The sequence below is a fragment of the Mytilus galloprovincialis genome, chromosome 2 (assembly GCF_965363235.1).
Source record: "Mytilus galloprovincialis chromosome 2, xbMytGall1.hap1.1, whole genome shotgun sequence".
In the NCBI taxonomy this organism is placed as follows: domain Eukaryota; kingdom Metazoa; phylum Mollusca; class Bivalvia; order Mytilida; family Mytilidae; genus Mytilus; species Mytilus galloprovincialis.
Window position 1 is genome coordinate 16,327,586 of NC_134839.1, and position 25,506 is coordinate 16,353,091.

General features: G+C 31.9%; 1 protein-coding gene across 25 annotated transcripts; it reads right to left on the minus strand.

Annotated features, from left to right (window-relative positions):
- Positions 1 to 573: 573 nt before the first annotated feature.
- LOC143063003 (uncharacterized) lies at positions 574 to 24,914 on the minus strand. Of its 25 annotated transcripts, none has more exons than XR_012974914.1 (7): positions 24,826 to 24,914; positions 21,292 to 21,454; positions 18,176 to 19,297; positions 4,734 to 5,056; positions 3,633 to 3,732; positions 3,256 to 3,329; positions 574 to 723 (listed from the first exon to the last, which is right to left on the minus strand). XR_012974914.1 is itself a non-coding variant. In XM_076234887.1 (7 exons), exons 2-6 carry the CDS (start codon positions 21,425 to 21,427, stop codon positions 13,916 to 13,918), a joined length of 1,824 nt encoding a protein of 607 aa, XP_076091002.1. In that variant the 5' UTR covers positions 21,428 to 21,454; positions 24,826 to 24,914; the 3' UTR covers positions 11,520 to 11,652; position 13,915. The 25 variants fall into 25 exon arrangements, 21 of the variants coding, with proteins under 21 accessions (XP_076091019.1, XP_076091018.1, XP_076091016.1 ...); XR_012974912.1 differs by having other exon boundaries at positions 574 to 933; XR_012974911.1 differs by having other exon boundaries at positions 574 to 1,134.
- Positions 24,915 to 25,506: the final 592 nt, after the last annotated feature.

Here is a 25,506-nt window from a genome sequence, read left to right on the forward strand (position 1 = left end):
ATGCGAAAAAAATATGACTACATGACTCTAAACTGGACCTCTGTTGTGTTCACTTATCGCTACACTGACTTCGGTGCGAAGCTATAGATAGAACGGCGGACCAGTTTAACATGACACACGCTAATTGGATAAACGCAGAGAAGATCGAAATTTTTTCAAAAACACGTGTACCCTTTGAGCAACAGAAAACTCTAACAGGGACCCATTTCAGCTACTTGATGCAGGGATCTATTTTTAGAACGAAAGGAAATTTCCAATTATAAATATTATAAAAATAGTTTACGCGACGACTGTAAACAGATAAGGGTAAATAACGCAAATGGTAGCCAATAAAAGGGTTGAGAACTCATGGTTTTGGCATATTATTGGGTTTTCCTTTGAATTAATTGGGTTATTGAACCCTGCAATGGGCAATTGCATGGGGTGTTTTATTATTTGTATTGCGTGATCACGCAAATACGCAGCTTATCTGGAGCTCTGTCAATGTCTGACAAATAAAATCAGAGGTACTTTGATTGATAGAAAATAATGTGTCTTTGACCAATATTATTTATAAATGAAATATACAACTAGTACATGAAATCATACATAATTGATAAAACTTAAAATAAAGACACATGACATTTAATTCTTCTCTCAATTGTATGCAAATTGTTGTTGCTGTTTTTTAATCCTCCAACGAATATTTCTCACACTGTGGGACACTGCCTTTGAAAAACTTGTCTGAAAGTAGATGATAATTTCTTGTAATGTCAGCACCATTCTTCTATTCATTCACCTGTCACATACTCTTCCATAAATTGGAGTATATACAAAACGTAATAAAAATCGTAACAATTATACAAACTAAAATTCTGTTCCGTCTTTTGTTATGCGACGAAATTTCTTCCGTAAATTTCGAACTTTTTGTGACACATGGTAAGAATATTCAGTCTGAAAGTACAATATTAGTACAGGTTCAGAAAATGATCTGCATAAAAATGAATAACAGCAATGTAATAAAAACAAAATTTATGTACAAGTTTTTTTGATAGTTCACATTTTAAATATCTGTGCTTGGTGGGCCTTGGCTTTTTTCCTGGCAGTCCATCTTAAATTACGAATACTGGCAGATATTGAATGTGCAAGTCCACTCTGAAACAAACAGTATACCCTTCTTCACTGTATTATATAAACTAAACATAGTTGATATAAATGCCAACCATTTTATAAACAATCATTACTCTTTTAGAGTTCCTATAAAAGCATTCAAAACTCATCAAAATTATCTTTCTTTCAGTTAGTTTTCCTCTTTTATAATAAAATACTGTGACTTTTTTTTTTTTCTTGGGTACCAATTTTTCGTGGATTGAGGAAAAATGTGGATATTGGATTTTGTGGTTTTTGCTAATGGTTGCATACAAGCTTACAGAAAATTTGTAATTCTTGAAATTTTAAATTAGTGGTTTGCCTGAACCCACAAAAATTGGTATCCAACAAAAAATAATGAATTCACAGTTAAAAATTGCAACTTGTGAAAAACATTTTAAATAGATATATATTGCATGCTCCTTGGTTATAAAATAGTTAACATTTCTTTCTTCAACTAGTCATCCTAAATAGTCATGATGGCGGAGAATGATAATCAGCTAAGATGGACATTATAATGAACTGTACGATATCCTATGAAGTGGGCCAATGTCTTTTGTTCAATTCTTGTTTAGCTTTCCATCTAATTTTACGAATTTTTGATGATAATCTTAAGGCCAAAAGTGTCTGAAAAGAGAAAACAAAATAAAATCTGTCATTCCCCCTGAAAATTTTGAGTTATCTAAAATGTTTTGTAAGATATTGGTGTGTATACTGTAGATTCCTTATTATTTTTTGGATACCAATGTTCATGGATTTCGTGGTTACCATATGGTTACAGGTGAACAACAAAGTTTAATCTATATGCTTGTATGCAGATTTTGACAAAACCACAAAAAATTATTTTTTTTCAAACGACAAAAAAAGTAGTATGTACAGTGTAACCTGTCTTATCCAACACCCGAGTATTCAAAAAATCTGCTTTAATCACACATTTTTCATGGTCGCAAAATATGCCCATCTTTGCAGAAAATACCAAAGTATTAATTGCAACACCCTGCTTAATCAGACATTTTTTCTGGTCCCCCAGTGAGTCAGATAACACAGGTTACACTGTACCCACTAAATAAATGAATGATAAATCCATATGTGTTTATAATCATAGGACACCATGAGGATGACTGGCTCACACTACCCCTTATCTATTGTCAGTTACTGGGGCAGTAACTCCCTAATCTTTGTCAAGATGCTATTTTTTCACATATATACACATTTTAATATGTTCTCATTGTTATGACTATGCATTACTTAGCTAATGTATCAAGCTTCTTGACAACATCTTCAAGATTAACTTTATTAAACCAAAACCTTTGTCTACTGTAATCCAGAAATTATAGTGATGGTTTTATTGATGTGAATAAGAGCTGGTTATAAAGTGTAACAATAATAAGAACTAGCATTCTGAAATTTGATACATGTATCTGTATGGAGTTTTTCTGAAATTGTAATTATCTATAATATATAGGCAAATCATATATCCTAAATGTCAGCAATCACCAGAAAGAAACTCTAAGTTTGCTTTCATAGTATTCTAATATATAATATACCTTTTGAGAAACACAGCATCTATATTTTAACAAATATTTTTTGATATGGCCATGAACACACCACGATTGCTTTTGACCATGTTCAAAGTTGGTCAAGATCATGAAGATCTCATAACGATCGTAATACAACCTTACTGCGATCTGCATGATTGCAGTACGATCGTCAAATATTCATTTTTTTCACAGATTGTAGTGCGATCGTGATCTAGTAGGACTGCAGTATTAATCTAATTTAAAATATGAATAAATACAGGTAGCTTTTGTGAGAAAAAAAATATTTACAGATAGTATGGATACTTTAATTTATTCGAATGATATATGGTGAGATGTAATAATATACAGTTAGAGGATAATTACATGTTCATTGGCACATAGATAGAGGATGATTATAAAGATAGATGTTAATGAGTCATAATTGGAGTTTATTTTTTCCCTCATTTGCTTTTTCCCTGGCAAATGAGACTAAAAAATCCAGACTAAAAAATCCAGGCCACCTTAGTCGCTTTTTAGGGTTGATGTAACAGGTGATTAAACTAACAAAATATGTTTAAAAAAAAAATGAATAGGGAGCCATTATTACCATGATATAGGTTTCTTTCTATCATACCACCGACACCAACGAACCCTCTGAGAAACTTTCTTGGCCATAGCACTCTGGAAAATAGTAAGCAGAAAAGGGGATTTTTTTATATCAAGTCTCTTTAACAGGACAATTTCACAGCATACAATTTGTTTATAATTCTCAGAGGGTTCATTGTTTATCAGTGTTTTGACCTATAATGGTTTACTTTTACAAATTGTGACTTGGATGGAGAGTTGTTTCACTAGCACTCATACCACATCTTCTGATATGATCATATCTATATAGGAATGAAATTGTAAGAAAGACAGATGAATTAAGTATTCTGATTGTTCAAAGCTACACATATTATTATAATTTTTACAACATCTACCAACTTGATTAGGGTTTGATCTTTAACTTCTGATGACTATAACGACGTTTCGATATGTATCTCAATGTCCTCACTTTCTGGGAAACTGATTTGGTAAAAGAGGTCTGAAAAACAGACAAATAAAACTTTGGTCAATTTTAGAGAATCGTTGACAGTAAATTTTAACTTATTTTTTACTGATCAAACTGAATATATAACCAATTTTATTTGTCTGTTTTTTTAACATAAAATTGATGGCCTGCAGTCGAGGGACAACTAGATTAAATTTTTTCAAAAAAGTAGAGATCAGTCTGATTGATGTGAAAATGAGGGTTAGTTTTTTGCTGATTAAACAAACAAAGTTTCCAGGTAATATTTTACTGTTCCGTCATCCCCAAGGTCATATTCAGTGGTATATACAAATATCTACTGAGGATTCATTAATATTAGTTGGATACAAATTTTCGTGAATTTCGTGGGTACAAGGTCACATATTCAATGAATTACATATTTTCTTAAGGAATGTATGCAGACTTTGCCAAAACCACGAAATTAAAAATACACGAGTATGCAAGTTTTCCACAAACCACGAAAATTGGTACACACAAAAATAAATGAATCCAAAGTATTTAGAATATATGTCCATAGGACACCATGTCCAGCTCACCATTTTCAGTTAACAGCAAAATCCAGATCAAAATTCTAATTTAGCATTAAAGTTCACATCATAATTAACATGTGTTAAAAATTTTAAGATGATCTGACAACAATTTTGGGAAAAGAATTAATCAAAAACTTTTACCTGAACCTGACCATGCAACCATATGCACTGCCCAGAAAACATAATGCCCCAGCTATTGTCAACTAGGCATACAAACATGACAAATCAGGGAAGTTATTTATCAGCTGACTCCCAAGTGCAACATACACCACACCTTACAGATTTAGCATTTGATTAGTATTAAGATCTTTCACCAAAAGTGTTTTATTTCTGCAGTTCTTTGAAAAACCTATTCAAAAATGTTAGAGAAATTCAAACACACTACCATAAACCCTGGTGCAAAAGTACTGTCAACATGCTTACTTTAAATCATAGTAAATTTACAATAAAAATATGAATACCTACCCAAGGATTTGGTCCTCTTGAAGTTCCCACACATGGGTATCTTCTAAAGAAACTTTCAGCAAATGCTTGATAGTCATGTTTTCTGGGCACGCCTTTAGATAATAAATGATAGGCACATCTGGTGATTATCTTTGACCACATATGACGAGATGGTGGTTTGTTGTCCTCCAAGGCTCTCCTTACTATAGGATCTTCAAATGTAGGCAATTCAACGTCTTTCCTGTACTGTCCCATTGCTGAAGGGGGCATACTGTATGCTGAATCATCTCTATCTGAATGGAGATCATTTCCATAGTCTGCACTGTCAGTATCATCCATACCTCCTGAACAAATGATAAATATGAGTCAAATGTTTATCTTTTTTTTATATAGTGAATTCATTTATTTTCATGGATTGTGGATAATTGATTTATATGGTTGAACCAGTCTCCATTTAGACCCTAAGAAATGTGTACTTCACTAAAAATTACAATATAGTGTATGAGTATCATAACATTTGGTTGACTGGCAAACTTAAATAAGAGAAAAGAACAAAAGGTCTGCAATATTCCATTTCTAAAGGGGGACAACTCTTGAAAGGTAAAAGTGTTGTCACCAAAATTCAAATTTAATCTGTGTTTTGCAGTGGCAGATCCAAAATTTTCATAAGTGGGGGCCCACTGTCTGCTTTAGAGGTGGCCTGCTCTAGTCATGCTTCTGTGATTCCATATATAATCAAACAAATTTTTCCAAGAAAAGGGGGGCCCGGGACCCCTAAAATACCCTCTAAATCCACCTCTGTTTTGTGTATATTAGTTTCATAACATTTTGTTGAGGCAAACTGAAGTTAAATTATGGAATCAATTTTGGCATGTACAGACGCACTACAGCAAGGGCATAAAAAAATGTTTCTAAAAATTCTTTATTTCAACACATATCTAACAAATGCTTAACTAGACATCATTGAGATGGGAGTCATTTCTGTTGGCCACGCTGTGAATAACGTGTGGTAAAAAATTTGTATCTTTACAATTGGACATGGGGTTGTCAACTGAAACCAAAGTTTTTGACCTTGACCTTTGACCTATGAAAATGAACATGAATTGACATACCCTCTGGTGTTGGTTTGTATACATGTCAAGTATAAATTTTGAAATCATAACGTTTCTCAAGATATAGAAAGGACACAAACTTTACTATAGGTCATGGGGTTGTCCACTGAAACCAATGTTTTTTACCTTGATCTATGATCTAGGAAGTTGTACATACATTATGACACACCTTAGGGTGTTGGTTATTATACATGTCAAGTATAAACCTTGAAATCATACATTTTTCTAGACAAAGAGCGGACAAAATTTTGTTTAGGACAGAAGGACACGGAGATTGATCACTTTAGGGCATCCACCATTTGGTGGGGCTATAATAAAAGTTTGGAAGCCCCCTGCTTTGTACATATTTTTTCAGTCCCAGGGCAACAACTTAAAAAACTTTTTAGGGTTCAACTTGTGGATGGTAATTATATATAAGATGTTGTCCTTCATGTTCTTATTTAAGTGACTTCGGAACTCCATTATACATGATTATAGGACAGCTGTCAAAACTAGATATCATTGAGATGGGAGCCATCTCTGTGGGCCCCGCTGTGAATAATGTGCATTAAAAAATTGTATCTTTACCATAGGACATGGGTTTGTCAACTGAAATCAAAGTTTTTGACCTTGACCTTTGACCTAGGAAGTTGTAAATAAATTATGACACACCCTTTGGTGTTGGTTTATAAACATGTCAAGTATAAACTTTGAAATGATAACGGTTCTCAAGATATAGAGCGGACACGATCTTTACCATAGGACATGGGGTTGTCAACTGAAACCAAAGTTTTTGACCTTGACCTTTGACCTTGGAAGTTGCACATAAATTATGACACACCCTTTGGTGTTGGTTTATATACATGTCAAGTATAAACTTTGAAATGATAACGGTTCTCAAGATATAGAGCGGACACGATCTTTACCATAGGACATGGGGTTGTCAACTGAAACCAAAGTTTTTGACCTTGAACTTTGCCCTAGGCAGTCGTTCATAAATTATGACACACCCTCTGGTGTTGGTTCATATACATGTCAAGTATAAACTTTGAAATCATAACAGTTCTCAAGATATAGAGTGGACACGATCTTCACCACAGGACACAGGGTTGTCAACTGAAACCAAAGTTTTTTTACTTTGACCTTTGACCTAGGAAGTTGTACATACATCATGACACGCCCTCTGGTGGTGGTTAATAAACATGTAAAGTATAAAGTATGAAATCATAATGGTTCTCTAGATATGGAGCAGACACAAAGTGTTACGGACGGAGGGACGGACGGACGGACGGACAGACTGATCACTATAGGGCGACCCGCCTTTGGCGGGGCCCTAATTAGCACCTTATAGGAATATATACATGTGGCAGATCATAGTTTGCACCAAAGTTATGAAACAATGTATCCATGGATGTTCTTGCAATTGTATTATTGGTGGGTCATCCTATTGTTTCTGTTGTTTTTAAATTTTTGTATTTAATATTTGCTGTTTCTACCTATGTTGAATAGTCTATGAGTACACTGTAAAATCAGAAATTATTGTGAGTTTGTTTTAATTTGATGAGAATAGCAATGATGAGCACGCCCATTCTGATATTTGTTAAATCTTTATAAATTTAACAATCAAGACTAAAATCTCTATAATCTCTCTTGCATTAGTGTCAATACTTCCAAAATCTCATTAGTGTCAATACTTCCAAAATCTCATTATTGTCAATACTTCTAAAATCTCATTATTGTCAATACTTCTAAAATCTCATTATGGTCAATACTTCCAAAATCTCATTATGGTCAATACTTCCAAAATCTCATTATTGTCAATACTTCCAAAATCTCATTATTGTCAATACTTCTAAAATCTCATTATGGTCAATACTTCCAAAATCTCATTATGGTCAATACTTCCAAAATCTCATTATGGTCAATACTTCCAAAATCTCATTATGGTCAATACTTCCAAAATCTCATTATGGTCAATACTTCCAAAATCTCATTATTGTCAATACTTCCAAAATCTCAAAATCAAAAGCACAGAATACATGTAGCTTCTGAATTAACAGATGGCAAAAACACTAAAATAAGAACAAAATTGTCATTCAAGGGAAATACACCTTATTAATGCGATTTTTGTAGATCATGAATTGCTGATTTTTTTTTTCCTTAATAGTTCCTTCATGTCTAATAGTTTTTTGAGATACATTTTGAAAGAAGGAAGACCATCAAATTAGCAAACATCGTCATTTAAGGGTAAATAAAGTAAGCATGGTTGTATTTTTAGTAACTTTAAAAGTTATTGAAATGAAAACTTTTATTTTATGGTTGGACTGGTACTGTGGTAAGAATATAATAAAATGGCCTCCAATTAATATGTTTAATCATGATAATCTGGAAAAACCCTAATAGCAGCCATGTGATATATTTTGTGAAAATTGGAAGCAGTTGGAACTTGATTGTAGGAACAGTTTGGTCCATATGGTGTTGTTAACTGATATCTGAGATAAATTTAAACTGTTCACTGTTTTCAACCCACTTTGTTAACTGTTATCAGCATTTTTGCATTTGTTGTTAACTGTTCTTGCCCAAATCAAGGTGTTGTTAACATGTTAAACAAACCCCCTATTGCCCCCCCTTCTTTTATGGTTTTGAAGATATAAAACAACTAATGCCTTTTACCCAAATGTTCTATTTTTAGTCCTGACTGCCTATTTGTTGACTAACAAGGGGAAAAACAAGGAAGGCACATTATATTAATAATACACGGGTGATGGGTATCAGAGCAACTTTTCACACTATAATGCACTATAATTTTCAGTTACAATTGTCTGGGTGGCCGGCGCTGACAAAAACTGCCTTCCAACCCCCCCATACAAATTTTTCTGGAATAGCCCTAACATGAAATGTATATCAATGTTATATTGCCTATCTTAATTAGCTGACTGCAGAGGTAAATAAATCAATTTTATATTGCCTATCTTAATTAGCTGACTGCAGAGGTAAATAAATCAATGAAATACAAACAAAAGTTTCTGACAAATGGATTTTAAATTTATTAATTGGTCTTGAACTTCACTTTCAGCACTATTTTGCTATTTTGTGATGGTCAGTTTATATTGATGCCAGTGGTGGAAGCTGGAGTGCTCGGTGAAAACCACTGACATTCTGTAAGCAAACTGACAATCCTAGTCAATCAAGATTAGAGTTGAGAGCACCTGCCATACAAGTTACACAGAATTCAAACTAACAACCTCAGTGTTAACATGCTAGTGATAAAGTAGTTACACTACTAAAGTTCTTAGTTCCATCAGACACCCTTGGCTTTTTAAATGCAAAACTCAACCAAATCAGGACACACAGACAGAGTGAAAATTGAAAATCTATATGTGGTCAAGCATACAATGTACATAAGTAATTTGCTGACTTGTCAATGCTTGTGCTCAAATAAAGTAACATTTTTAAAACATTTTTAAAACATTAAAATGTAAATAAAATGTAATGTCAATCTATTTTAATTCATTTGAATGGTTGTACATGTACATATTTAACATGGTTAACAATAAAACTGCATTGTAACACCTAACCTACACTTTACATTTATACACAACAAATTTATGAAATTGTGTTTAAAACTGGCACAAATAAATAATGTTATTAATATATAACACTGCATTTTTAATTTGGTGCATGTCCAATAAAAAACTGTAACTTGAACAAATGATTTAATTATCAATCATTGCTGATTATGTACAATTACAATTTGAATTTTCAAAAAGGCTATAAACAAAACATTTAAACCAGTAACACCTCTTCAAATTGGAGGTACAATTCGGTGGAACACTTTTCAGTTATTATCCACTAGATATAATTTTTTTTCTACCCAAATTTAGACTGTACATGTATATCACTGTTGACACAGAAATATTTTTAGACTGTAACAAGTTAACTAAAAAAAAAATCAAAGTCAATTATATGACTGATGGAGAGGGACAGCTTATAATCTCCCTGGAAACGAATATATGTAGCTGCCTACCAAATACATGTTTCAAAACCGACCGTGCAAGGGCTGTATAGCCAGTCATGGTCGTTTAAAACTTCCATATATATATTTTCATAAAATTTTTGTATACTCAATATACATGACATAAGTGGTTTACCTGTGACTGGCGTAATCACAAAATTAAACAATTGTTTACACCTCTGATACCATAATGACCAATGTATACTTCACTTTGTCTAGATATGATGAAAAACTTCACTGGAGTTGCTTAAATAGTAAATGTAGGTTGTAGTGATCCATTTTTCAGTGGAATAATGTATTTCGACATGTTCTATAAGGATTTTTACACCACATCATTTAATTATAGGTATTAAAGTAGAGGAATACTGAACTATTTTCTGTCTATGTGCAGCATTAATAAATGAATGGGGCAGTAAAGTCAATTCTAAATGGTAATAATAATATTAACAATGATTAAGGTTTCAAATATGTTGTGAAACAAATATATATTTGGTTTTCTCATTTCATATTATACAACAGTAAAACATAAAATAGGATAAAAACCATGATAACTATTACCATGTTTATATCACAGACAGATATTCCATTGACTTTAATCACAAGATTGTAAGTACAAATCTATGGATTTATTCTTATACCAGCCCTAGGCCTAACCTGTAAACAAAAGGTAATGTTCATTTCTGTCCATAAGAAGTACATTTATAAAATATAAAGGTCAATATGCATAAAGTCTATTAAAATACAGAAAACAGTTATAATTTAAAAAAGAGCATGATTAAATCTGATACATGTATACATCACTTTGAAAACTTGGTGTACATCATTTTAAAAACTTTGAGTACATCATTTAAAAAACTTGGTGTACACCATCCTATAAAGAAAACATGGTGCGAACAATTTAAAAAAAAACTTGGTTTCATTTAACTAAAACAATGAGATACAAGGAAAGAACTGTCACTATAAACTTACATAAATCACTATCCTTAGAGTACTTTATAAAAGCAATGAAAGATTCATAAAATGTTACAATCTTGAACATACAATGTATTTCAAAGATAAAAATAAAGAATAAAAATAAATGGTTTAATAAAATTGAATCTTCTGATATGAACATGAATGCCTTAAAAAATCACAAGTAAAATCTTCAGCTGAATCATCCATTTCACTGGCTGCTATACAATCTATCTTGTTGACTTGCTGACCTTTCAAGCTTTTGGTATTTCGCCTGTAAAACTTTCTTTGCCCGCCATGATCTGGTACATAGATTATCACTAATAGCCTTATACACTTTTGACCTTGTGTGACGACCAAGATTTGTACAGAAATCTAAAACGAGATGTAAACTTTTATAAGATATTTTTGATCTGCCTCCAAAGTCCCCAACACTTTTATCCCACTATATCAGTCTCATCTGCTGAAATTGGTAAACATGAATTATGTTGAAAATTTCCCAGGGCGTTGTTTCCTTCTCTGACGCCATGCTCTCATGGACAAACTGACACTCATTGCTCTCTGAACAATTCCACGTCGTTGTCTGCCATAGGAAACACAAAAATCTACAAGAAGATTGGACATCCTTGTTAGAATCATTTATGAATGCAGACACTATGACAGTCACATAACAGTCACGTGACATGTTTCTTTCTATTATCTACAACTTTAGAAAACAGTCCCTTTATTCACATAATCTACAAGAACTGCTAGTTATTCCAAGTCTGATTTTGATAGGCCATCTTAATATTTCTTTTAAAACGCCATGTTCGCATAGATAAACTATCACTCATTGCTTTCCTCACTTTGACCTTGGAGTGGTGACCTTGTATAACAGCAAACTCTAAAAAAGATGGAAATGTCTTGAGTAACAGCCATATTTATATTTGTTGTACTTCACTCCAATAAAACTAATCAAGTCATTTTTTTAAAGTACGATAAATCCAGATCCACTAAAAATATCTTTCTCTTCAGTTTACATCCTAAATAATTTTGAATTTACACATAAATTTTCTTCTTTCTCTTGTGGTTCTATTTGTTATGCTACTTCCCAATGTTTGGCGAACTTGTGACCTTATATGACGACCATTTCTAACACAAAACTCTAAAATAAAAAATGTTTCAAGATTTTAGTCTCCTCATTTTAGCCAAAATTCGTTGTCTCTCCAAAGATGTTGCTTTGGACACTGTACTTCCCAATACTTGTCGCACTTTAGCTCTCGAATGTTGACTATGTGTTGTACAAAAATCTAAAAGTAGAACAAAAAGTGTTCAGTAAAGAAATGCATTGGGTTACAATGTTCCATCCGCTTGTTCAGTCCAACTATTATCAATAAATAACTGCAATGTTCTGGATCATGCTAAATTATCAGATCCAAAAACTAGTCAGATATTTAAAATCTCCATTCATCAGTTAAAAAGTTTCTGATATTATTTTTTTAGTTCATAGTTCAGACGGCCAGAATTAGCTGCTTTCCTAAATTTAACCACACTGGACATTATTCTTTGTCTTTCAATCCATGTTGCCTTAGAAACACAGCTCCCCAACACTTGTCGTACTTTAGCTCTAGGGTGACGACTATGAGCTACACAAAAATCTAAAACAAAGAAAAGCAGGTGTACTGTAAACTAAAACAATTACTATTAGTCAGAAAAGGTAACTCTGAAAATTCTGAAATTACCAAATATATTATAACATTACAACATTAAGGCTGCTTCAAAATTACACAAAACATGGCACTGAAATAAAAAAAAAAATCCAAAGAAAAAAGTTTTGATTATATTGTGTTCTAAAAAAATATATCTAAGGACTGACATTTGAAACCTTAATAGAAGTTCTAGTCTCTAAACCTTAATAGAAGTTCTAGTCTCTAAACCTTAATAGAAGTTCTAGTCTCTAAACCTTAATAGTAGACTCTAAACCTTAATAGAAGTTCTACTCTCTAAACCTTAATAGAAGTTCTAGTCTCTAAACCTTAATAGAAGTTCCAGTCTCCAGAGATGCAACTAATCGTCGGACCCGTCGGACCTAAGGGGCAGAATTTATGCAGGTCCGGCAAAACTTGTAGCTGTGCAGGACCTGATGGCCGGCAATATTTAAGTCCACATTGTCATTTCGAAACCTGTTATAGCTGACTATGCAGTATGGGCTTTGCTTATTGTTAAAGGCTGTACGGTGACCTGTAGTTGTTAATTTCTGTGTCATTTTGGTCTATTGTGGAGAGTTGTTTGATTTATTTGGAATTGGAAATTACACCACGTCTTCTTTTTTTAAATCCTCCTAATACTGTAAATTAAGAAATTATTTCGATGTTTTTATTGTTGCGAAAATGTGACAGGGTTATAATTGCAATAATTTAAACTCTTATTTTGAAATTTTTTAATATGAATTAAACAGGATTTTTATGTATATCACAAAATTTAAATCACATTCCAGTTGTAAATGACAAAATCACAATAATAAATGCATTTACAAAAGTAAAAAATGTGATTTAAATGTGAAAAACATCTTTTTTTATTTCATGCTAGTCCATAGATTTCTGTTTGAATCTTGACGTTTGACCTAGTAAAAGCTTCAAGATCACAGAGTTTTTCTCATATGAGTTGGACACATGGATCAAACAACAACAAATGCAAGCATTTCTAACCAACTAGATTTTATCTATGTTTTATTTCTCCAAAAGCACTGGTAACCTTGACCTTTGACCGATTGATCTAAAATTCAAATAGAATCTTCTCTTTCCCAAGAGGCATTAATTATCCATGATAAATAAATTTTGACATATGGTAAATTTAAGTCCAGTCTATCTCACCAAATAGGGCATTATGGAACCATGATAATTAAGTAAAACAGCAGACATGTTTTTTTTTATCAAAATCAAAAAATCTCTGGCATAATTGAGCAAGTAGATAAAGGAACATTCGTACAAAGTTTTGTTTAAATCAGTTCAATGTTTCAGAGATGATTTCTTGAAAAGTTTATGAAGACTGACAAGGTTGCATGCAGTTTTTAAAAAAAGATATACAACACACAAATAATAATTATAATCTCCTATTTAAATATGATTTCAACATAAAATATGAGAAACTGGCATGGATAGAGCACCTTAAAATTTCTTGTTGTCTTGAGTTGAACCCCATTTCATGTATAGCATTTCTATTTTCTTCTTTTCTTTATAAAGTCTGGATGACAAACTTCTATCAATAACAGTTTTACAAACAGATCTCCTATGTCTGCTATTTAATTCACAAAAATCTGCAATTGATCATGATCAGAGTTAACAATTATGTTCTGTATCTATACATGGCTCTTGATTTATTAAAAAGAAAATGTCACTTAATAATTATAAAGAATTCTAGGCAAAATAACTACTGTAAATTCAGAAATAATTGGAAGATTTTTACTATAAATACAAATAATGTGACAGTGATCAGAGGTCACAATAATAAGAACTCTTATCCTAATGTCTGATAGATATATCTGTATACACATTTTTCTGAAATCTCAATAATTAATTTCACATTTTTTTCATCCTTCATAAATCGCAATAACAAATGCATGAAATAATTTCTGTATTTACAGTAATTTTCATCTCGTTGGCTTCTGAAAAAAATAGAATTCCAAAAGAACATATTGAACGGCAATTGACTGGTCTCAAATATGCTGACCTGCAACTAACAAAAAAAAAATTGAAGTTATTTATTAAATCTAATTCCAACTATTTTAAGCCTTATATATTTTCATTTTTAAGCATGATTTACATATTTGGTAACATATAATTTCATGTTTGTGTTGTTGTCATTAGCCTGCATTTGTAGCCTCTAAGAGCAAATTTCAATTATTTTCTTGGAACACCTTCTGTTTTCTTTGGGTTTTTTTCTTCAGATTTATAGATTTTTTCAATTTTTGATTGGTAGGACTTTCAATCTGATAATGCTTAATTTAAAAGTCTGGTTTTAAACACTTTGTATTTAAAATTGACTTTTAGCTCTAGTAAGAAGATGATAGTTCATCAGCAAGCGAAAAAAAAATCTACTCATTTAAAACGTTGATTTTTATAGCTCAAGGTGTTGCGGTTATATTTAATGAAAATAGCAATTTTGGTTTGCTTTAGGTCTAGCAAAAAGATTCTTGTTTCCTGTTGGTTATAACATATCTTGTTTATCTATGCTGTTTGATTGTCGTCTCAATGATGCTTACCCAACATGCATTATATACAAATTATAATCTCTATCTTGTTATTACCTAAAATGGCCTCTATAATCTGTTGGTTTAAAATTTTCTTTCCTCTTCCAGCTTTAGACAATGTAGCACCAACAAGTTCTTTCCTTGACCAGAATACATTTAGAAGATATCGAGCCATTTTTTCTCCATTGTATGTTCCTGTCTGACTCTCAGTTCCAATTTTAAATGCTTGTTGTATTGTTCTTTCATAAACATAAACACTACTTCCATTTACAAGTTCAACCATCTGGAATATATACACTCTTTTGTTATGTGTTTGTGTTTAAATGTAAAACCTAGTTTTTTGTGTTTTTATGTCATACAGTATGGTATATGCATATATATGTAAAACCTATCTTATTGTGTTGTAATGTTATCATGGTAATACCTAACTTACGTGTGCTTAATGTAAAACCTATCTTATTGTGTTGTAATGTTATCATGGTAATACCTAACTTACTTGTGCTTAATGTAAAACTTATCTTATTGTGTTGTAATGTTATCATGGTAATACCTAACTTACGTGTGCTTAATGTAAAACCTATCTTTTTGTGTTGTAATGTTATCATGGTAATACCTAACTTACGTGTGCTTAATGTAAAACCTATCTTTTTGTGTTGTAATGTTATCATGGTAATACCTAACTTACGTGTGCTTGATGTAAAACCTATCTTATTGTGTTGTAATGTTATCATGGTAATACCTAACTTACGTGTGCTTAATGTAAAACCTATCTTTTTGTGTTTTAGTGATCATGGTAATACCTAACTTACGTGTGCTTAATGTAAAACCTATCTTATTGTGTTGTAATGTTATCATGGTAATACCTAACTTACGTGTGCTTGATGTAAAACCTATCTTTTTGTGTTTTAGTGATCATGGTAATACCTAACTTACGTGTGCTTAATGTAAAACCTATCTTATTGTGTTGTAATGTTATCATGGTAATACCTAACTTACGTGTGCTTAATGTAAAACCTATCTTATTGTGTTGTAATGTTATCATGGTAATACCTAACTTACGTGTGCTTAATGTAAAACCTATCTTATTGTGTTGTAATGTTATCATGGTAATACCTAACTTACGTGTGCTTAATGTAAAACCTATCTTATTGTGTTGTAATGTTATCATGGTAATACCTAACTTACGTGTGCTTAATGTAAAACCTATCTTTTTGTGTTTTAGTGATCATGATGTACAGATGTAAAACCTAGATTTTTTGTGTTAAAGTATTCTTCATGTTCTTAGCTGTTGTGCTTTTTAATGTAAACATAACTTTTTGTGTTTAAATGTAATATCTAGCTCTTTTTTTATTTTAATGAACAGGTAATATCTAGCTTGTTTGAAGTTTGTTTGATATTAAGATTTTTGCATGTAACCATTTTTTGCTTTTGCAGGCTTTTTAATAAACCAGGCATTTTTTTCTTCATCTTTACTTAGGAATGAACTTTTTCTCCCAATTGCCATATATCATGTATATGCAGCCTCAGCCTGCAGCTGTATTTACAATTACCTGGAATGCTTTTGCTGTTTCTGGATCAACCAGTCCTTGCCTAGGTAAGTCACCTGATGGTGCTGGCAAGTCATGTGACCTTTGTTGTTGTACTGAATCTTGTGACCTCTGTAGACTAGAATCATGTGACTGTATTGATAGATCAGAAACTGTGTCCATCCCTGAAGGTCTTGTTTCTCTTGAATTATTCCCTACACAAAATAAATACAATTCAATTGTTTTTTTTATTTCAATAACCACTTCATCATTTTGTTCATAGAGATCTGTTATAATGTATACATGCTACAGTTATATACAAAATTTATTTTGAAATCCTCTATAAGCTACAATAGTTTCTACATTAGTACTACATATAAATGCATTTCATGTTGTTTCTGTTGCTTCATCATGTTTAAATTGTTTTGAAAACAATCAGTACAAAAACATTATATCAAACCATCCTGATACATTTTCTTTTTTTATATTATGTTTAAAACTTCATATACATACATGTATGTAGCCTAGGCAAAATGCTAGGTGCTCTATTCATGTGCTGACAGAGAGGGGCACCTCAGGGGGAAACTTGATCTACTGTGGATACATTTATTTTTGTTGATATCATGTTTCCTGGCTTGATGAAAATTTGTATTCTCTTCGATATTTATGTTTGTGGTTTACAAAAGACTGATCAATGCAACCATACATGTATAAATGATTTGCACTTCATTGAAAATTTATATATGGTTTACCAATGAAATCCACAAAAAAATGAGTCATACAAAAAAATAATAAATCAACAGTATACTAAATTCATAGCATACCAAATACTTTTTTATACAAATGTACAAACTAAACTTAAATAAGTAAATACCTAACTTTTCTATGTCTGTGTGGTTGAACATCATGATCTTCAAATTTCTTTTTATGATAAAATCTCTAGCGGGAATGTTAAACAGCCGAGTACCCAAATCAGCCACGACACGTTTCCTTCTTTTAAGAATCGTAATTACATTAGTGTTTTAAAATTGTATTTTCTCTTTTTCTTCTTCATAAAATAGTATTTACTTTAAATAAAGGAAGTACCCAAATCATCCATTGTTTATGCACATTGATTCATGCATATGGTAATGAAGTTTAAATAAAAAATGAATATGACATAAAAATATAAAACATTTAAAAAATTCATTTTTTTTTTAATTTTCAAAGTAAAGTGTATTTTTTTTCTTATTGAAAACAAATATGAACATTGCTCCAAATTAGAAAAAAAAAGATAAAAAAATGTTATTTTATATTAACTTATGTCTAATATTGTCATATTTAAGAAGTACTAAATTACAGTTGACAGAACGATTTGGGTACAGTGGATAATTTGGGTACTCCTTCCATGTGATTGATAAGGTCCTTCATGTTATTATTATTTTGAGACACAGTATTTTTGCTTAAAAATTATGTATAATTCTACATGTTCTAATAAAGTGGAAAAAAAGCAATCATAATGATTGACATGAGCCTAGATTGACATATATCATGTAGCTAGACTTATCGAACTACAAATACAACATATGATACATTCTGTATCTTACAGACTATACTCTTTAATGTTGTCTTGGGTCAGGTTATATTCCTTTTTCATTGAGATAGATTCTTACCTACAAAGAAAGAGTCTGCAACACTATCATCAACTTCTGTTTCTATTTTGATTTCCATGGTATCTGACGATGAATGTGCTGAGTTTTGTGATATATTTATATTGTCAATGTTTGCATGTAATGCTATCGGTACGGCTGAACTTGAAGTAGAAGTTTGTTGTGAATAAGGTAACTTTTGTTCACTTATGTTTGTTTGACGTGAATGCTGCTCACTTATAGTCTGACGCGAATGTTGCTCACATAAAGTCGGACGTGAATGTTGCTCACTAAAACTACTAGAATGATCACTTTCTTGGATTTTAGGAGGCTGCTGCTGCATCGGAGGAGGTGGGCGAACATCTGACTGCCCTGACGATTGCCTAATCTGAGATTGAGAACTGGAGATATCTGCTCCTGTTCGTATTTCATTGAATTGTACTGCTTGTGCAATCATTTCATCCAGATTTGCCAAGTTTGATGGTGCAACTAAGGGTGGTGGTGGTGCACCTAATGCAAATTTTCTGTTGGTGAAAGTCGGTGGAATATTTCTTGATGGTGATGACATATAACTAGATGAGAATGTTGGGGTGGTAACAGATGAGGTGGATGTATATATTGCTGTACCCATCGATAATGATGGTCTATTTTTAGGTTTTTGAACGGGACGAATGTTTGAATGGATAACAGGAGTACTCGTTTTATTGATATTTGATGTAATAAACATTTTTTCCGTAGGTGATGGCACATCTATTTCTATAACATCCTCTTGTCTATTTTTGTCTCTCTCGACCTGAATATTTGGTGATTTTTCGTGATACGAGGTGTTTTGATAACTTTTTTTAAGTGACATATCATCCGGTGGTCTTAACATCCTTGCCGAGTTTTGCTTTCTACTAATTTCTGCATGTGACAAATCAATGATGCCAACTTCCCCTCTCATGGTTTCTGATTCTTCCATTGGCTGTGCATTTTTCGTCTCCCTTGTGACATTTCTATGGCTTGCTGGAGAAGAGTGGATGTCAGAATAAAAATGTCCATCATTAGAATGCTTGTTACACGTTCTACAAGGTGCTGGGATTGGTGCTACATCACTTGTAGAATCTTCTTCTTCTATCCACTTAGGTTTTGTCTTTGTATGATGATCTAAGTACAATATATATAAACATGAACATAATAATAGCATGAACATATTACAATTAATACATGTACATTTTACACAATCATGACAATTGTAATCAGTATGCATATCTACATGTTGATTATACCTGTTGTTCACATATTTCCTACTTTCTTTAAAACCTAATTACATGTAACTTCACTCATCAATACCTGACCATATCTGGTCTAAACTTTAATCTTTTTTACTCAGCATACTTCAGATTGAATTTAACTTCTTAAATTGTCTTATTAACATATATATATATTAAATCAGTCATCATGGTCATCGTGTCAGTGTTCTGCCTAGGATATATTTGTGTGTATTTCAAGCATCTTTTTTCAATAATAAGCTAATAACTTTCTGATTACATATTTGTACATTTTTCATAGTTGATTTTAGTACAAATTGCATTTACATGTATAGTACTAAATTCTGGCAAAAACCAATTACTGTCTCATGTGTATGTTTCTCTGACATGCATAAATCTGGGTTTCCTTTTGTCTGGACTAACTGTACATGTTCTCAAGTATAACGGTGCATTGGCTTGAAGGAGGATCATATTCATCATGTTCATAGCATATTATAACAAAAGTTAACAAATTATCTGCGGCAATAAAAAAGGATTAAACATGTTAAAGATTTCGTATGGCATTTGATTTTTTTTAGTTTTTATACATTTCAATATTTTTGTGTATCAATGTGTATAATTATATGTTAATCATTTGATTGAATAAACATGATAAAGATCTATCTATTTCTTCTGATTGAAACCAATACCTCCTTGTGGATAAGATAACTTGAAGGCTGTACGGTGACCTATAGTTGTTAATGTCTGTGTCATTTTAGTCTCTTGTGGACCATGTGGACAGTTGTCTCATTGGCAATCATACCACATCTTCTTTTTGTCGAGCCTTCGACTTTAGTCGAAAAAGCGAGACTAAGCGATCCTACATTCCGTCGTCGTCGGTGTCGTCGGCGGCGTCAACAAATATTCACTCTGTGGTTAAAGTTTTTGAAATTTTAATAACTTTCTTAAACTATACTGGATTTCTACCAAACTTTGACAGAAGCTTGTTTATGATCATAAGATAGTATCCAGAAGTAAATTTTGTAAAAATAAAATTCCATTTTTTCCGTATTTTACTATAAATGGACTTAGTTTTTTCTGCGGGGAAACATTACATTCACTCTGTGGTTAAAGTTTTTAGAATTTTAATAACTTTCTTAAACTCTCCTGGGTTTGTACCAAACTTGGACAGAAGCTTGTTTATGATCATAAGATAGTATCCAGAAGTAAATTTTGTAAATAAATAAATCCATTTTTTCCATATTTTACTTTTAAATGGACTTAGATTTTCTGCGAGGAACCATTACATTCACTCTGTGTTTAAAGTTTTTAAAATTTTAATAACTTTCTTAAACTATCCTGGATTTGTACCAAACTTGGACAGAAGCTTATTTATGATCATAAGATTGTATCCAGAAGTAAAGTTTGTAAAAAGATTACTCCGTTTTTTCTGTAATTTACTTTTAAATGGACTTAGATTTTCTTACAATCATAAAATAGTAACAAGAGGAATATTTTATTGATTTTTTTCCTCATTGTTGTTGAGTCTGCGATTTACAGCAAAAATAGGCGAGACACTGGGTTCCGCGGAACCCTTACAAATTTTTTATATTGTTCAGTTAACATGGTAAACATGGTAAACTGCAGAGCCATCATTGTCTTTTCACTGAATTCTTTGATTAAATTTATGACATCTTATAATTTATTCAGTAATCTACATGATCTAACAATGGAATAATTTGAGATTCCTTTACCATGTTTACAAAGCTATGACATTATATTTCAAAATATTCTATTCCCAGGGTCTCACTTCATGCACTAGCTCTGGAGTGGCGGTTTGTAAGAAGCATTAAACTATAATCATTTAACAATTTTCATCTTCATATCCTTTCTTTAGAGCAAACAACATACCTAAGACCATGTATCCTTTTATCTTAAACTCTGACAATTTGAGGTCCAGCCACATGACAAACTGAGTAAGGGTCCATGGTTGAGCCTCCTTCACTAGTCCAGAGAAATCCTCCTTGATCTTACAAAGATCAATCATTTCTGTTATTCACGTCTGTAGTTTAATCTAAAAAAAAATTAACATTAATTCTATTGTAATAGTTATATATTAATTTTATAAACAATGATAAAGTTTTATGGACTGTGACATGATGATGGCCAACTTCAGGAGTTAGTTAACACTTCCAGAGCACCCAAGATCACCCCTGTTTTTTGTATGGGGTTTAGTTTTGCCCAGTTTTTGTTTTTTAAGTTGTGTTTTGCATACTTTAGTTCGTCTTAAGCCATGTTTAGCTTTAAAATGTTTAATAAATAAAAAAATCTTGGCAAGGTATAATCTTTTTTTTCAACTGACGAGTTGGAGAGTTGCTATGATATTGTTCACCTCTTTTTTATAAGACATGGATGACGAGTTGGAGAGTCGCTATGATATTGTTCACCTCTCTTTTATAAGACATGGATGACTTATAAAAAAGAGGTGAACAATATCATAGCGACTCTCCAACTCGTCATCCATGTCTTATACTTGTAATTTAAAGAATTTTAAGTTTTTCATTCTGCCGTCGATAGCCATGATAGCTGAAAACTAATCATGCTAATGTTGTGTTTGCTGTTAAAAGTTCATCCTGTGAGGCATGGCAACTACATTTGATTTATTTGAACTTTGAAACTTTTGTATCTTTATTTTTTGTAAGTTCTTATTTTGTTGATTAATTTTCCTTTTTTTTCTAAAATTTTTGATCAAGTCATTTGTTGCAAGAATTTATTATTTTTTCAAGTTGCCCTGTCTTACACAGGAGGCTTACCATGCCTTTAACCCGAAATAAAGCAAGAAAAAATTATAAATTATTAAGTGAATTTGGTTTTGATCATGAGGATGTACTCCATGTGTTGGACACCACTTCTGACATTTTTTATCATCAGACTTCACTTGACGATGAAGTAGATAGGTTGGAACATCGGATCCACAATTTAGAATTAAGCATTTCCAAAAAAGTAAGAAAACTTGAAAAAAACGATTTTAAAAAACAGACATGACAGAGGGCAATTCCAAAAATGTGTTTGAAAAATGGGGAGTCGAGTAAACTTATTGATTGGGTCAAGGAGAAATGTGTAGGCGAGAAGTCGAACAATCCGCACAAGCTACAGTTGAGTGCACCTAGAGTTAAGTCTACTGAAATAGGCGGTAAAAAGACAAAATCAGTGCTAACAGAGACCATATTGCAAGATTGTGTAGGTGAGGGCAATAATATGTCAACCAACTCATAAAACATATATATTTTAATGAAAAAAAAATTATCAAACAAAAAATACAAGGTTCATCAGATTGCTTGACAAATATATCTTTGCATAGGCGGTGTAAAAACCAAGTTAGAATCTTACTTTCGTGGCTCTAGTTTATATAGATATATCAATGGTCCAATAATTAGGAGATGTAAACATGATCCAAGGACATTGAATGGTTTAATAATCGCTGATCACGATTGTCTCCTTTGGTAAGAAGCAAGATTACTCGCCCCACTGCCTGATCTTATTTAAGAGGGTGGTAATGGGGTTACCTTCATAACTAATAAAGTTAAAAATTCTAGCCAAATAATGTTAACGGTAATTTTTGGTGCATGACAATAAAATGTACACTTTCTTTTAGACGATATAAAAAATCGACTGATTTTGACGAATCACATTAAATTTTTCACCAAAATGACTATTATCATGGTAATGATAATTATTTGATAAGAATCACATTTTGACGATTCACACTAAAATTTTAACCAATTTGATGCTAATGATGGCTGAAAAAGACCATTTTACGCATAACGTAAAGGGAATTGTTACCCTCATAATTTTCATTTGGAAAGGTTGGAGGGTTGTTCCCAAACTGTTTATATGGGGACGAAGTCCCTCCCCTATTACGGTAGAAAATTCAATAAAAATTTTTTTTTTAAATCTGGAAAATTTCCCGAATTTTTCAGTATACTAATGAACTCAAAATCAACTTTTTTTCAGACTTTTCGAAATCCCTGCATTTGCGCAGAAATCTACTTCCTTTTCCGGTCTTGTATGCATGAGACTTTGAATAAAATATATATTTATCAGTACAGTAAAATATAGAGTTGGAACTCAATACCAATTTATTTTTAATAATTGTTTTATATGAAAAAAACGTTACCTGATGAAAGCTTTCCTTTGTTTACATTGAATATGAGGTCATAACTTAAATAACGTCACTACTCAATCCCTAACAACAGAACCAAAATTGGAAACGTTACGGTATTACAGTTTCTTTTATTAACATGTTTGCATAAAAAAAAATTACTTCATACAGACTTCGTCCCCATTCATAGGTAATTATCAGGTCAGGAATAACCACCAATTGGTGGATTATACCTCAATTGACGTATAATCCACCAATTGAGGTATATTGGTATAGACCAATTGATGTATAATGCAAGTTTTTTGTAATTAAATGCTAGTGTGAGATAGGAGTATGATTTTGCAACTTGCAACCTATTTCATGACCCTTATTGAGTCCTCCGAAAGTTTCAGTTTTGTCAAAGCCTGTTGCATCTCTTGAGAATGCATGTGTACAATAATTCTTTTGTTGAAACATTTGTACTATTGACCATGATTGACTTTTGATAATGAAAGTCAAGTATTAACAAAGAGCTCCATTCACCTGTGGAGTTGTACTCATGATCACATGACTGCAGACAGTAATGATTTCCATTGACAGGTGATTACAGGTAAATTTGCCAATCTTCTTCTTCCAAATCTTCACATCCTTTGTAGGACAACCACACCGTTAAGGCATGTATAACAAAACCCACCACCATAAATGTAGGAATATATGTACACTATATTTTCAAGAATTGACAAGATAACAATAGTAGAAACTTCAAATACAATTATTGACTAAAAGCAATATGTTATGTCACTATACTAAACTAGGAATGTTTGACAAGTTTTTATACCATAATATGGTTTTTAGAAAACAATGATCCATTTTGGTGGAATAATTTGTTTTGAAAAACAAAGAATTATACACCAATTGGTCTATACCATTATATGTCAATTGGTGGATTATACGTCAATTGAGGTATAATCCACCAATTGGTGATTATTCCTGACCTGATTATGCCTGCCTCATATTATTATGTCATGTATGTAGGTTATGTCATACATTTAGACTTTTCTAGAGCACATGTTGACAGTACTGAGAGTACATTTTGTGATGTAAACACGGTTTTAATTGTAAAAACTTTATGATGACGGTCTAACCAAAACAAAGCACCTGTTTAGTAAAGGGAGACAACTGTCACAGTAAAAGTAACGCATGAGTAAAACTTCATCATCCCCTTATGCAAACATGCATGCAATTTCCTGTCTTAGCATATAATCGACAAATTCGATTACTGCATGGAAATGATAAGACATTACCTGAAACAATAATATAGTTCAGTCTTGATATTAGTCTAATAGTAATAACGCGATAAATACTTGTACAGCTTCCTTTTCAGAGATGTCGCTACTATCGGGGACAACCTGGTTCCCCGTCTTAAAATATGCAAACTCGTCCCTCTTAAACGACCTCATCCTTGGCAAGTAATGGTTTGAAAAAGAAAAACTTCTGAACCAGTGTTCATGGTGTTGTTGCTCGGAAGTAACTTAGTTGATTATTCAAATTATTAACTCTTGTTAACATAGGTTTCAATCCTCTCATTCACTAAAAAATTATGATGTTTTTTTTTTCCAGAAATAATTTATTTACCTTTTATTTATGTATGAATTTACTTTAAACAAATTTTCACGAAAACAACTTTCCAGTAATCATCAGAAACACAGTTAACATTTGATCTTGCATTGTTGTAAAAGTATCATTGTTAAATTGTTGTTTTTTTTTAAACATACTGATCGATACTGAATTTTTGTAAAATATGCAATTTCGGTATTCATTGGTATTAGAATTTAAATTTTGTTACTCTACTGGTAAGGTTATACTTTTTTTATGTATTTATTTAGTCTTAGACCAAATCATATTTTCTCCATAAATCTGATATCGCTATATTTTTCTCTTATGTTTTATATCAGAATTTTCGCTTCAAACATTAGTTATTTTGT